Source organism: Trichoplax adhaerens, genomic scaffold (assembly GCF_000150275.1).
Source record: "Trichoplax adhaerens TRIADscaffold_7 genomic scaffold, whole genome shotgun sequence".
Classification (NCBI taxonomy): domain Eukaryota; kingdom Metazoa; phylum Placozoa; class Uniplacotomia; order Trichoplacea; family Trichoplacidae; genus Trichoplax; species Trichoplax adhaerens.
This window is the reverse complement of record NW_002060949.1, coordinates 986,617-1,001,840: the sequence shown is the minus strand read 5'-3', so window position 1 is coordinate 1,001,840 and position 15,224 is coordinate 986,617. Positions and strand designations below refer to the sequence as shown.

The window sequence follows — 15,224 nt, the reverse complement described above, 5'->3', positions numbered from 1 at the left end:
ATAAAACCTATCTACGATTTACAAATGAAGTCCTTACAATACAATAAATAGCTATCATAAGCTATTTACTGTTAAATTAACATTGCAGTAAATACTATCTATACTCCTCGCTATGAACTGTACTGTGTGATAGATTACAGATAAAGTATTCGATGGCAAAGATCGATCAATATAATGAAAGTTAAACGCTAGATCTGTTCAGAAGTAGCCTTATTTTACAGATATGTTACGCCAGACCAATTTAAATTATAGATTAGAATGCAAAGGAACCTTAACGACTGAAGAATCAATTAATAGTGGCTGTTTACATTCAATGATATCGGCAGGAATACTCTTGTTAGGCGACCACATTATCGGTTGTTTAGTAAGTGTTCTACATTTGGCTTCTTGCTTTTTCTTCACATACGTAAATTCAGAGAGATATCAAGTAATATCGAAATTTAATTGCAATAGATACGGTAAATGACATGAGCGAATTTGAACTTACATTATCAGATTCATCGTCAGAATCGTAAACCCAAATACAGCACAATCCGATTAAAGCAAACACAGATGTAAGAAGTGTCGCACATACTAGCCAAACCGGTAACCCAGTATGGTAAGAGATACACTCCAACCATCCAGTAAATTTACTAGTACGTTCCACCGGTCTTTGACGTTCACTAATTTGCTTCTCATTGCTGCCATCTACAGTACATAATAACAGATCAATTTTAGAATTTTTATTAGTCATCTAGCAAAGTCTGAAGGATCTCAATGGTACACTTTAAGGCGTTAAAATTAATTTTAATTGACCTTCGATTTCTTCAATAGCAATCATTACTTCCGGTCCAGACTGAGTAGTAATGCACACAAAGAAATTAAATGCTGGCATTAAATTGTATATTATCAAATCTAAACGCATAAATCAATTATATTTATAGTATAGCCATACAAACCTGTACAGCAATCAGGTCGTGATTCGGAGAAGTTATCAAAAAGCCCCATTGAATTCTAAAATAGTGAACTGCTTGGTTAACAACATTCACGTAAACGTTTTGGATGTAGATAAATGGATAACTATACTGTGGCATGCGATCGATATCATTTATAGTCGGTAAATAATAACGAATAATATCGCAACCATTTCGACATGCTATGTCCAAGTTGTTCCTATAAGCCTCAGAACAAACTAGTTGAGAAAAGATAGATTAGTTATATGAGTTAATAATTATTACACTGATCATAGACGCAAAGGTTCAGAAGGATCACGTAGAATTCGTGATCTCATGAAACAATAATCCAATATTCACCTGATGCACAAGCTTCACTTTTCTCGTCTGTAGAATTAAATCTCATCACATCTGTAATTGCTGCAAATCTGCATCCTCTTTGACAGGCTATGAGTGAATCGGTCTACATTCCAAAGTAAGAGTAACATGATATAAGAGCTAAAACATTACATATTGTACTTAGATATATATGCATGATATGACTATTATCTTTCAGAATCTTACTGTACTATACGTCGAAACGTACAGTATATTTTAAAAATACCCTATCACAGCAAGCTAATGCTATTACTGTACTACCGAATACGACCAAATCCGATGAAGAACAGACGAGTCAATAGCGGTATATTTTCATACAGTAAAGCTGTATTTTAGATACATTGTCCATCTTGTCAGCCGACTACAATATAAGACGTTACAAATTTTTACAGTAATACAGTGTATTTACCAAGACTAATGTACTATCATGAACTACTAAATGTAATTTAGTAGTCCATTGTAGGGTTAACGCTATACTAATAATAATGTTCTCTCTACACCATGGCTATTGTGGATTTACCAAAACTACTGTACTGTCATGAACTACTAAATGTAATTTAGTAGTCCATTGTAGGGTTAACGTTATACTAATAATAATGTTCTCTCTACACCATGGCTATTGTGGATTTACCAAGACTACTGTACTGTCATGAACTACTAAATGTAATTTAGTAGTCCATTGTAGGGTTAACGCTATACTAATAATAATGTTCTCTCTACACCATGGCTATTGTGGACATGTTTTACTATAGAATGTGGCATATGCTGGTGTAAGAGATGAACACTTCATGCATTAACTTATTAAAAGGAGTACGAATCTCTTTATTAACTACTTCATCGATTTATATAGTAAAAAGAATCAAATAAAAAAAAGAAGTTTTGGAATTGAGGCTTCTTCTGCTCCTTTATTACAGTAGGAGTTGAAAAGGCGTCACGATCATGGTAAGTACTGTACAGTACTTCTATCAAAGCAGCCGTTTTAAATTTATCTACAGTACTGTACGTATTATAACATTTTGTCACTTTCGGGCAATATTTTTCTTTAAAAATACAGTAAAGCTATCATAGAATGATATATTAGAATGGTTGATGGAGAGATTTTGAAAAAGGCTATGGAATGTAACGACTATTAATCAGTATTTGCTTATTAAGATCACTGGTTGATTCTTTTCAAAGTGACAAAATAATTTGACACATACTGCACTGTTTATTTCACATTAGTAATCATCCATTGTTTGTGCTAAAGAGTACTAAAGAGTATATTTTATATACTGGAGAAATAATTTGCACTACAGTATACAGTACACCCATCCACAGTTGCTCACTAATAAGCAGTCATTAATGTAGTACTGCATCGTAGATTGAATATCAGTAGACTACACTACTGTATACAGTATACACTATAACATAGACACGTACAGTATGTAGAAAAGATAGCCAAAGTGTACAGATACAGTACTCGTCCATCAGTAAAAACTCCCAAACAAGCAGCAAAAACTTGATTAGTTTCTACTAGACGGTACTTTTTTTTAAATACTATAAAATCTACCGGAATATATCTTAGAGAAATTATCGGATAGCCGTCAATGAGCACTAACAGAACAGCATAGCGCGTACAACATGGTACAACTACATAACTTGTGAATGAAATGCAAATAAATTTTAGCCGTCATCATCGAACAACAACAAAAGTTACTAAATGCAAAATTTGAATAAACTACGCGTTGTTCATGAATACAGTTGTAAAGTGACTTACGCTAGGATAAGTATGTGGCGGATAGGACTTTGCACACGATTTGTGGCATTTTTCTACTCCTTCGAGAACGCTAATGCTCGATACTGATTTCAAAACAGATATCAGCAGTAGCAAATACACTGCTACACGATGCGCCATTGACTCAATGTTGTTGTCGAGCGAACTAACTGAAAAGCTGAAACTGGATTTGTTGTATTTGCAGTAATGTACAGTACAGTGTACACCTGTCGATGGTTTGGTTCTTGTCACCAAACATCTACAGTACGTAGTACACTACAGTACAGTACGCCTTCCTGCTACTGTAAGCTACTGTACAGTACTGTACAGTGTACAGTACACTGTACAGTAGTACTGTACGGTAGTAGCTCAATGTCCTCTTCTCTTTGCCGACAGTGATACTGTTTTAAGGGTCTCTACTGTACAGTACTGTACAGTGACTGCTTGTACAGTACAGTACACTATGTACTGTACAGTAAAGTACTGTACAGTACTGTACTACTGTAGGTAAAATACAGTATTGTGTGGACACATCCGTAAAATGGATTTTGACAAAAGTAACAGCCCGGATCCGATTTAGAACGATGGCGTATTTTTCGATCAACACTGTCGCTGGCCCGATTTGTTCTCATACAATTCTAAAATCGGTTGAACGTTCACTTAACATTCGTAAACATCCATTGACTGTTATATTCGTTCCAAAATCGAGCAAACATTCACACATTCAGGTTACTGAACGTTCAACCGTTGAATGCCAACACTACTACCTAGAATGATCACTCTTGGATGGACGGACACCTTTGGTCTCATCTCGTCAAAATATTCTGCCTTGTTATGATAATACTTTAGTATGGAGACCATCGATTTTCAATTGACTGATTTTTTCTAAATTAGGTAATAATACTAAATTGAATCTTATTATCTGTGACTAAGTTCTGCTTGGAAATAGTTATATGCAGTATACTGTTCATGTAATATTGTAGATGTTACCTCAATTAGTACCAGTAATGGTAGGAAATGGACACGGAAAGCTCCATACTACTGTACGTAAATAATCATTTTTCGATATTCTTACCAATGTCTGTCTGTCTGGGTGAGTGATCGGTCCAGCTCAGGTCTTCTTCTAGTAGACCATGGGTACAGTACACTGAGTTACAGCCATAGAGTCCTGATCGTGAAAAAAGGTACAGCAGTCCATGACCATACGATATCACATGGTACGGTAGTGTATTGTATAATACGTCATGATCGGTCATCACTGCATCGGTCTACTGTATTGTACTGACCGAAATACGGTAGAGTACGGTACCGACGCGATCACGCTTTCACCATACAATTATCAGTGTTGTGTTAGTTCATACGCGTATTAACCCTTTCAGTTAGCAACCAGTTCGGAACGAAGAAACTTTAATCGCTTATTACTGTAGCCGCAGAAGAAGCGACTGTCTGGTTCTTGTAATCAAAATGGCGGCAGCGCAACCACCTAGAAATGCAACACGAGTAATCGAAGTTCTTCGAAATTTCTTAGCTGGGGTAACTATCAACTATAGGAATTAAAAATTAAGAAATGATGATGGCTAATGGCCGTCTGCAGTGAAACGTACAATATAGAAAACATTGAGTAACAGAAATACACCTAACAAAATTGTTCATGGATTGACCGTCATGTCAGAACTGGACAATTTTAATAGCTAGTATGATTGTAGCCAATATAAGATAAAAATTGCCATACTCTAGCAATATTACCCTTTGTACAGTTCATTCATTAATTGCAGTATAATCAATGCTTTTACTAAGCACTACGTACATGTTCGAGGCGTTAGGAGACTGCATGGGATAGTTAGTGTATCATGGAAGAAATTGTCTCACTTCGTAGACTACAGATGTTCCATTATAAATTATACTCGTGCACTATTTACTGAGTAAAAATGTTATATGAGCATAAGATTATTGTATAAAACTGGCAATCTTGTCATTTGATGTATTAACTTTCTATTTTAGAGAGAAATCAAGCCAAATCTCCGTTATCAGGATTTCATTGTTAAAAGGTTAATCAATTGAATGTACTGTAGTGAATACGCGTATACTGTAGTTAAAAAAGACGATCTCGTACGTTGCAGTGAAAACTGTAGTTTTTACTTTCAGCTTTACCTTCTATATTATATTTAAATCTTAAATTTCGATTTTTAAAACTATCAAAATGGATTAGATCTGGGCCACCACCCAAACTTCCCTCTGGCCCAGCTCATAGGCTGAATAAAAACTACTATTACACCAGAGATTTACGAAGGGAAGCTAGACCTCCTGTAGAAATTAGTAAACAAGCTTTGCTTCCTGCTTCATCGGAAATTAAACGTGCTGAGTAAGTCTTAGAAATGGTACATATCACTACTAATTTAGTCCGCTGGAGTTCGTCTTCACTTTCTCTAAGTAATGTACCGCATTTCTGAACTACTGTTAACTAATATTTTTGCTGTCTTGTAGGACTGAATCGGTTAAAACTGTTGTCCCTGGTCAGCCTGTAAATTGGTCAGAGAATCCCTATTGAAACGTTCCTGATGTACTTTCCGCATCAGGCGTTGTACCGGCATTTCCAAGAATGCGCGCTATAGTCAAAGTCAATGCAGTAATATGTTAAATAATTTATCCATGTAAGGAAGTAAACTGGTGCAACGTACCGTGACAACTTTTTCGCTGGATGTGAAATTTACATTATTGTGAATGTATTGTTTATTGTTTAACGGTTTGCTATCAAATATCGCAATGAGCAGTTCGTACTTTTGTATATAATGATTTAAATGTTGCTCTAACTCAAAGGGAAATTACATATACAGTTATTCTAATAGTATTATAAGAGCATACATAAAATAAAGTATGAATACAGATTGGCGGCCTGTGGTTTATTACTGCTCTCAAAAAATTATCGTTGTCTATCGTTAGTGATATCGAAGGGTATATGACATATGCATATCTGGGATTGATTAGCTCCAGCTATGACTATTTCGTTATTCCAGCAAATGATGTTACGCTTATGAAATTAGGGCATCAATCATAAATTAGTCTTATGCTACTGCTGTAAGCTACTTAATTGACAGTAAATCTGAAAACTGACCAAATTTTAGATATTTTCTTATAATTTCTGCATTTATTTGGTAATTGACGTTACGATTAACACTGATTTCCCTGGAATTCTACGACTGGACTTTTCATTAATGTTGAGACCTGGACTAAGTTTTTTATAACCCCAGTGTGTAGACACGGATTGCATACTATGCTAACATTCGTATTCCATGGACTAGTAATAGTAAAAGACTATTACTCGGTCATTACGTGAGCTTAATGTGCATTATGATAAATTTGGGAAGGCCAGGCTAGCTATCCGAGCAATAATATACTCTTTCACTTAAGATTATTCTAGCGCATAGGTATTGCCTATGGGTTAAAAGTAAAGTATTATACTCAATTAAATACACGTACTTATAACAAAATGTTACAATCGAAATACAGTAAGTTCTAGATATGTAAAATTTACTGTCTGCGATAATTCTTAAACAAAAATGAATACAGATATTATCAATATACTAGCTCTCAGACCATGCTATTGACGCAATATACGTTACCTTTCAATCGTTTAGCACTTACAGTCAATATTACTCGTATTACAATTAAATTTCAATTCTTGTAACTTCTAACGAAAGGCTTTGCGGCTATCAGTTTATCACGGCTACACACAAGATGACACTAGGTAAAGCTAGCTCATTAGCGATAGCTCGGTATAAAGTGCAATAAGCAATAACTTCTAATAAAGAGAGTCTGGAGGCTAGTGATTATTTGTTCCGGACTTTACATGGCACGTGTAAAATCACTTGTAAAGGTATTCCAATATTGGATGAACAGCTATAGCCCCCTACTCATATGCTCTATCTAATTTAAACAGAATTAGTTAATGGCATATAAGAAGGATAATTACTATATTATAACTGTAGCAAAATAACGCGAATGTCGATTTTTATTCTTTAACCGTATGCATTTATTAGTCTGAACGAAACAGGGTAGGGAAATGCATTAAAATATAAAAATAATGTTTTTCCTTACTTGTAACAATAGTCAAGAAACTGCATACAACCATTGCAAAAGGTAGTTTACAGGGTATTTCCGTATACATTTACGTCACTTCCTTGATAGCTATAGAAATTGTGTTAAATAGCCCTGAATAAAGTGGATTTTTATAAGATTGGATCAATTTAATGCTATTATTATATTTAATCTCGAGATGTTTAGACTCTTAACCTAAACACGTTGAATGGAAAAATATACCTGATAGTATGATGGAAATTGAATATATTCGGTAGTACAGTAATAAAGCAAATACTCGTGTGAAACAATAATACCGTGCTCCTATTTAGACCTAATCAATATTGTTCCTTCGCTCAAAATTGAGTAGCTATGTAATTAAATATACAGCAAATATACATTCTAGGATTATTAATACTACAGTTTTTAAATAATAATCCATTTTTATGACAATATGAGATTGATCTGTAACGGATAAATTTTGGGTGTAACTACTATTCTCACACGGTAACTGATGTAGGCCTTCAAGATAATGGATAAAGAATTATTAATCTCTGTTATTATTTTAATGCTAACATTCATTTTTAAACTTCATCTACCATTCAGACGAGAATTGACTAATTATAACATGGGTCTCTGATTTTAATTATCTTAATGAATGCGTAGATATAATATTTTAATTTGCAGTATATGATTCAGAGAGAACAATTAATTGAATTGCATAGAAAAAGATTAGTACTAATAATCTGATGTGATAAAGTAGATTATAATCGCTCATGAAATACCTACTGAAATCGAAGAGACTCTGTTCTTTACATCCTACTAATGTATTGTTATGTAGATAATCAGTTGAATAAGAATATAGAAGCAAATCGATGACATATCATTATGCTGCTTTTAACTATGGACTAACATTAACGAACATTGACCATCAAGCTTTGATAGAAAGTCAATATCAATCGACCGGATCATACTGATATATTTACACAGCTTTAATATTTAGGCAAGGAAAACTTCGCCTATTACGAAAAATTTATATTATCACACCGCGGTAATATACATCATTTATACTCCAGAAATACGGATAAAATGACAATGGCAGTCATGATCCTATTGTCTGGATTTACTATTATACTATCTTAAAAAAATTTATTGCAGACAGTAAAAGATAATATTTTATTGTTGTCTATCGCTGAAGTAGGTTTCTAACTTATTTTAACCACTTTACTTATCAATGCTTTCACGAAACATTAACGATAGCTAATCTGAAGGAAAAAGATGTCTAGTATTATATTGGAAACGTTGAGTAGCAAGCACTTAATTGCTTTTTCATTGCTTATGTTAGCGGCACAAATCTCATTCATTTTCATTGGGTTAAAAGGTAAATAAAATTGTTTTAATTTTAAGTAAGATTCTTGGCATTCAGGTATAGGCGAATAGCATACCAGATTTATTAACTTTCAACTCCTTTTGTTGCATAATACTGTATATTGTAACTTAGACTTTACACTTACATTATGTTTGACTGTTCAATTCTATACCGACGAAGGAACAAGCAGAATAAATCGAATCTATAAGCTCTCTCATTCATGATCTACCGCATTTGAAAACATAATAATTCATATAGTATCAAATTTACTAGCATTAAGATATTCGGAGCTGCAAATGCATAAACCGATTCGATTTAACCCTATTAATTAATAAAGGCAAAGAAATGTATTACTTTTCATTAAAGTGTAAGAGTAGCAATACAGTACCGTAAGTTAGCATTCTCAATTGACTTCAAAAGCGAATCATTGCCTAAGCTATATTTCGTATATCTGTATCCTAGTATATTGAATTAGATAGGAGTAATTCTCTTTATTTGTAATTAAGTTCACTTAGTCAAGACTTTTTCCTTTGATAGACGCTATACATAAAATCGGTAAGACGTTCAACGAATTAGCTTGCACCTTTGTTATAAATATAAAATCTCTAGACGTATGATCCATACTACATTCTTTTTTAATCGGCTTAATGCTAGCTTCGTCACAATGCTAACTTAATTTAGGTTACTACTTTATAACCTCGATACTTGATTTTATCACAATAGACGAACTTATTCCTTTTCGATTTCGAATCAATAATTAAAAATTTAAAGTTACCATATCATCATATCTAACAATAGCCGAATGAACTACCAGTATCACACTTATCACCTTATTCAATAAAGTATAAATATAAATATAAGAACGGCGAGAAGGACACAAACTAACAAATTCTACAAATTATAGGTTAGCATCAAATCATTGGTCAAAAGGTTTTTATTTCATTTGTCGTTCCCGCCTAAACACGAATAAATAGTTATTAGAATAGATATTCACATCAAGATATTTCAAATCCCTTAATTACGATAGCAGTTAGTAGAAATTATAACAAGTGCTTTTGAGACTAAATTTAGAAGATTTGTTTATAGCCTACTTCTTTCGTCTTTAATGAGTAACCGTGTATTCCGGGTACTATAGAATTTTTTAAGTTTTATGGTATGGTGTTTCTCCTGCTATACTTTGGATATGTTGCCTATTTACGTACCACACTGGTGAATGGCAATTTTTATATTGTATTTCTAAGAGTATTAACTTTTATGATACTTCGTGCTCTCTCTGACACAATGAAGAACCAATAATAATGGGAGATTAATAAAAGCATACAACTTGACTCAGTAATAGATTAGGATTTCACGAAGGTATTTACAACTTGTTATTAAAACCTTGAATTTGCTACAGAGTGTACCATCCATCTTTATTAATATAAATTTAATATAATTCGTCAATTTTAGAGATACGCATAATTTTCTCCCTATTACTTTTTTTCTTCATAATGCTTTAAAAACAAAGCTTAGCTTAAATAGCCCAGCAATATTCTAGGCTATCGTGAAAACTACTGCATCTAATTACCCCATCAAGTAGCTCTTATTAGATACTTTACCTTAGTAAGGGGCAGTAATAGATGTAACATTTTATTCATTGATATTCTTTTGCCTGTGCGAATTCTAGCTCCATCACCAACGAAAGCCTATAAATTTACTGCAACGACGTGTAAAGCCCACGATAAAGGAAGATTAAAGCAATGGTACGATCCGGATCAATGCCAAGAAATTGATATCCGTAATATTCCAAGTAATATTCCTGCCGATGAGATCGTCTTTACCGTTCGTATTCCTAATGGACATCCTCAAATATCAAGATGGAATCAATATCTATTAGTATTGATGAACGTAGATGTTGAATACGATAAATTGCGCCCAAATGGTAACTATATTTTAGTTTTAGTTGTCTACTGATTTCTATAATAATATTTACTTCATGCAGTTTATTTCTATGCACAATATAATACCCTTGAAAGTTTCTCATTCATGAATTCAATAAATAGTAAAAGTCAAATATAATACGTTTAAACATTTATCCTTTTCTTAAATTCATTGTTTGGGTGACTAGATTCAAAATCTAATATATCTTATAATGTCCGACTGGGATATACGAACAATTTAAAGACATCATGGAGTTTAATAGCGAAAGCAGACGAAACAAGGCCTTTGCATTGTAGTAAGCTACAAAGTGAGGTATGGCTTGATGTTCACCTTGCTTAAAGAATTTTCCTTTATTCCTTGTTACTACATCACTGTAATTATATTATTATCCCATACGATACCGGCAATCCCATATATATTTCTTGAACACATACATGTTATAAATATTAAGATCAACACCTTCATTTTCCGAACTTTTTATGGGCGTAGCTAGTTAATAATTAAGCATAAAAGTGAGATAAAGGAGTTTGCAGCTCTTACAAATGTCATAGGTGTAGCTGCTTCTAATCCTACAAAAACAAAATATTTCATCATAGCTCAACTTCAATGCCGGTAATTTTTAATATTTTGCACATTGCTGACAAATCTTTCAGTTATTTATATGACTAGAAATTTGATTAATATAAATTAAAAATAAAAATTAAGACAAAAGATCAATTTTATTCATGCAAAGTTTTAATTAAAAACAACAGAACGATTCACAAAACCCTATAGAGTAACTCTTTTCTAAATGTCACGATTTATTGTCGCAGTTTGTTTGATAAAAATCTCTAGCAATTGAAACTAAGTAGCTATAGTAAATTTTTTCCCTACAATTTGTTAATAAATAACTTTAGATCCGCTAAACTTCCCTATTCCATTTTTCGTATTTTACTTATACAAAAGAGACGTGAAACTTTATTCTTTACCAAATTAAAGCCGGAAAAATTTATGCCTACTTCGTCGATGCAGCTTTCTTATTATTGTTTTACGATCATAAAATATAGCTAGAAATGCATATTGCACTCTTGAAAGGAATAATTAACATTTTTAAATCGTTAAAAATACAAATCTTACGAGAAAATATTACGGTAACATATACTGCCTATCTGCATGAAACATGCAGATCTATCCTTGAGGCAACACTAACTAACTAAAGGGCTAGTTTCTAATTAGTCGCGAATAGAGCCCATTCGGGAATTTATCTACTTTTATACCATTCAGAAGTTATCTATATCAATTATGTTGTAAATTGGATACATCATAAATGCAGCTACAAAATCTTAATATGAGCAAATATTCTTAATTGTATTTAGTGTATTTTTAATCCTTTAATTATTGTTACTAGGTGATAGTAATCTTAGTTTAATCTGATATTAAAAGTTACTGTTTGTTGTATACGTACGTGCGCGCATACTTTACTGGTTTAATAGAATTGCTGGTTTGACTTTTATCTGATTGTATTGCAGTATGCAATTTACTTTTTCGCTTTTATAATACTCTGATAAAATACCGAAGAATTGTTAATATTCCCATATAGTAAATATACTTTGTTATACAACATTAATTAATGAGTCATTCATTCTAAAGAAAATATTCTTACTACTTTGTAGCCATATTTGATTCCAAAGATATGTTGCCGTACCCTACAAAACACTATCTACATTTTATAACCTATTTGATAAAAGTAGTGTTTCAAATGCTTAACTATCGAGTGAAAGTCAAATTTATAAAGAACTCTATAAAGGATTGTTATTAAAAATATTGTACTTAGAATTACAAGTTTTAATCAATGCATTTCTGTGAATTTTTTAGGCTGACGTTTCGAATTATATTTGCGATTACATCACTTTATTTGAAATTGGAAGTTGTCATTATCAATATTATTTAATAAATATAAAGCTACCAACTCACCATGGCATGAATTCCAAGATTGGCCCAATATCAGAGATAACATTTGTTGTATGTATCAGGGGCGCATGTTTTGTAAAAGGAAGAAATAAAAAGTTATTAATAACTGCCAATTCACTTTTGCATAACACAGTACAGAATAGATATCGCTAATATATACAGCTTTACACAGGGAATACTGCAACAAGGAGCTTTCACGGAAATTTGGTTAATTATCAAATCTGTTGCTACACTATTTATTATCCCCATTGTCATCAAATTTAGAATTAGCATTTATAAAAATCGGCAACCGCAGCTATTTGAGAGGTAAGACACTATGAACAATTTCATGTTTGGTTTAATAGCGAACAGTAAAACCAAATTCGCTTGCAGTACTGCCGTTTTCTATTAAATATATTTTTAAGAGAATTTAATTATCCTTTTACATTACACAGCATTTACTATATTTTTCGTATGCATTATCAGAATAACAACAGATATTTTAGTACTATATTTCGCGATTATCAACTATCAATTATCGTAGAAATAAAATTAAAATTAATATTAAAACCTTGCAATAGGGCTCTTTACTAATTAGTGCAATCTATTCGTGAACCTTATATCAAGGTGAATATTTTTATCAATTAATTTCTACGAACCATAGCAAAAGTAAAGTTTAAAAATTTTATTGCTTCATTAATTGTCTTAAAATAGCAGAAGCATGGCATCTCTTAAATTTTAAAAGGCTATAGCCAATGCAACGTTTCATTAATAATAATGCTCTAAAATAAGTACTTCTCATTAGTTATCTAGTAGGACTATTTTAACATCATATGCCCCTTATTTTAATTTATTATATGTATCCTATGAGCGTTTTGTCTAAGAAAATTAAGTATCTTTAAGCTAACATTTTATAATTAAATAACTACTTTAAACACAAAGTTTATTTTCTACTAATCTTTTAATACTATCCATTCTCTTACAGAATGCTTTACGCTCTTGGCATATCCGCTATTATAGTTGATTGTAAGTGTTTGGAAATTTAGTTTCTCTAAAAGAATTGTAAATTAATAAAAAATCTTTAGATTAAGCATACGTAATTATGTGAGTGTATACCTTATTATATACATATATAATTACTATAAGGCATATAACATTTACTAATATTTCGATAGCCGCTTAAATTCCTAGAGCACTTTACAAAATCTTTGCTCCATCTGACTAGATCTAAATGACTAGTTTTATTCACACAACGCAATTCTTATAGGAAATGCTTCAAAAAGAATCATTCTTAACCTACTCTTAAGCCCTATAGTTTAATATAGTTTAATAATTACATATTCAAATTTGATGTTTTAACGCTAAATATCAGGCGATCTGAAGTCTTAATTTCGAAAAAATATCTTCAAATCCTAATACTAATTAGATTAAGTGGAGCATTTGCATAGATTGCATTTACAGCTTGTCCAGTAGTATCTAAAAATTGGAGAATCCATGCAGTCGTTGAAATTTCAGTAAAACTGACATGACCGAGCTTATAGCCGTATACTCGTATATGGTACTATACGTGAATTAATTCTCATCATAATACCTTAAAATTAAGTAAACCGATGTTTGTTAGGGTAGGTATCTTCGTAAATTTTTTAAAATTGTCATTACAAGCAGGTATCGGTCAGTACCGTCCCTTAAAATAAGTTATTGTGCTATTATTGTTTCTGAAATGCGAGCTAAATTATTGACAATATTAATTAGATTATACAAAATATTCTTTACAGTACCGGTGGAATGGCTAACGCTTTGGTTTAATATGCCTCAACTGTTGCTACTGAATGATATTCGTACGGGAATTTTCAATATGGCCTTATTTATATTTTGGGCTATTTTCGTTGGAGAGCATTCTTTGGTAAAGATTTTGTTGCCACATTACTATTGCATTATTAATTATTAATAGCTTACTTTTCTAACACCGTGTGAATTATATCAATAATTATAATAGACATTTAAGCATTCGTAAATCTAAATACGACATTCTCTCGCCTTAAGTCATGTTGAATTTGGAGTAAAATGTATCCATAAATCAGCTTTGTTACAAGATAACAAAAGCTAAATCTACAAATCTTCTCCTCGAATAACGTATTAGGGCACTAGATCTGTCTAAGAAACATTTAGGAACACCTATCTCTAATTTTACAAATCATCAGTGATTTGTGCCTCTTTAAATTTACGCTAAGCTCTAAACTTAAGAACTAACCTTATTATATAAAATGCCAAACCTGTATACCTTTCTCACACTTACCCTAATTTTACACATTCTCAGTGATTTGTACTTCTCTGATTTCACGTTAAGCAACAAACTTAATAATATACTTTATTATACAAAATGCCAGGCTTGTATGCCTTCCTGCAGTAGTTGGAAGCTATAATTATTATCGCTAGTGTAACATCCCATCACTTTACTGACAGAGATATTGCGGTTTATAGGCAGCTAAATAATGTAAATTTAGTAGTATCACCCAAAGTTCATTAAATTAGCACCTATAAATCTGGTACGATAGTAGGCTATATCAAAACGCCTAATTAATGCGACAGTTTTCAATGACATAGATATCTGATGACTAACACAAGGCAGTTATTAGATTACAACATGCCCATTCGTAGAATCAGCCAAATTATTATACACAATCTACTGTAAATTATTGTTATTGTTAAATTGTTATTAGTCATAATCATTTATTCGGTACATTACGTCTGAAATATGAACTATCTTGTAATCTAAATTAGATTACGCCAATAAATATCGCTAACTTCTCTACGGTGAGGTAACACCCGAACAGTTTTATATTCGTAATAGTTATAAGTGCAATAGTCT

At 32.2% G+C, this 15,224-nt stretch overlaps 3 protein-coding genes across 3 annotated transcripts; 2 read left to right on the top strand and 1 right to left on the bottom strand.

Annotated features, from left to right (window-relative positions):
• Positions 1-246: 246 nt before the first annotated feature.
• Positions 247-1,153, bottom strand: TRIADDRAFT_64064 (uncharacterized protein; the record flags this gene model as incomplete). The annotated part of the gene is made up of 4 exons (XM_002113902.1): positions 939-1,153; positions 796-835; positions 488-687; positions 247-396 (listed from the first exon to the last, which is right to left on the bottom strand). The coding sequence occupies exons 1-4, from the start codon at positions 1,071-1,073 to the stop codon at positions 247-249; spliced, it is 525 nt and encodes a 174-aa protein (XP_002113938.1). The 5' UTR covers positions 1,074-1,153.
• Positions 1,154-4,527: 3,374 nt separating this feature from the next.
• Positions 4,528-5,923, top strand: TRIADDRAFT_64063 (expressed hypothetical protein; the record flags this gene model as incomplete). Its single annotated transcript, XM_002114220.1, has 4 exons — positions 4,528-4,596; positions 5,065-5,111; positions 5,273-5,425; positions 5,548-5,923. 4 exons carry the CDS (start codon positions 4,528-4,530, stop codon positions 5,609-5,611), a joined length of 333 nt encoding a protein of 110 aa, XP_002114256.1. The 3' UTR covers positions 5,612-5,923.
• Positions 5,924-8,415: 2,492 nt separating this feature from the next.
• Positions 8,416-13,401, top strand: TRIADDRAFT_57871 (uncharacterized protein; the record flags this gene model as incomplete). Its single annotated transcript, XM_002114219.1, has 5 exons — positions 8,416-8,518; positions 10,173-10,427; positions 10,614-10,738; positions 12,510-12,682; positions 13,341-13,401. The coding sequence occupies 5 exons, from the start codon at positions 8,416-8,418 to the stop codon at positions 13,399-13,401; spliced, it is 717 nt and encodes a 238-aa protein (XP_002114255.1).
• Between the last annotated feature and the right edge of the window lie 1,823 nt (positions 13,402-15,224).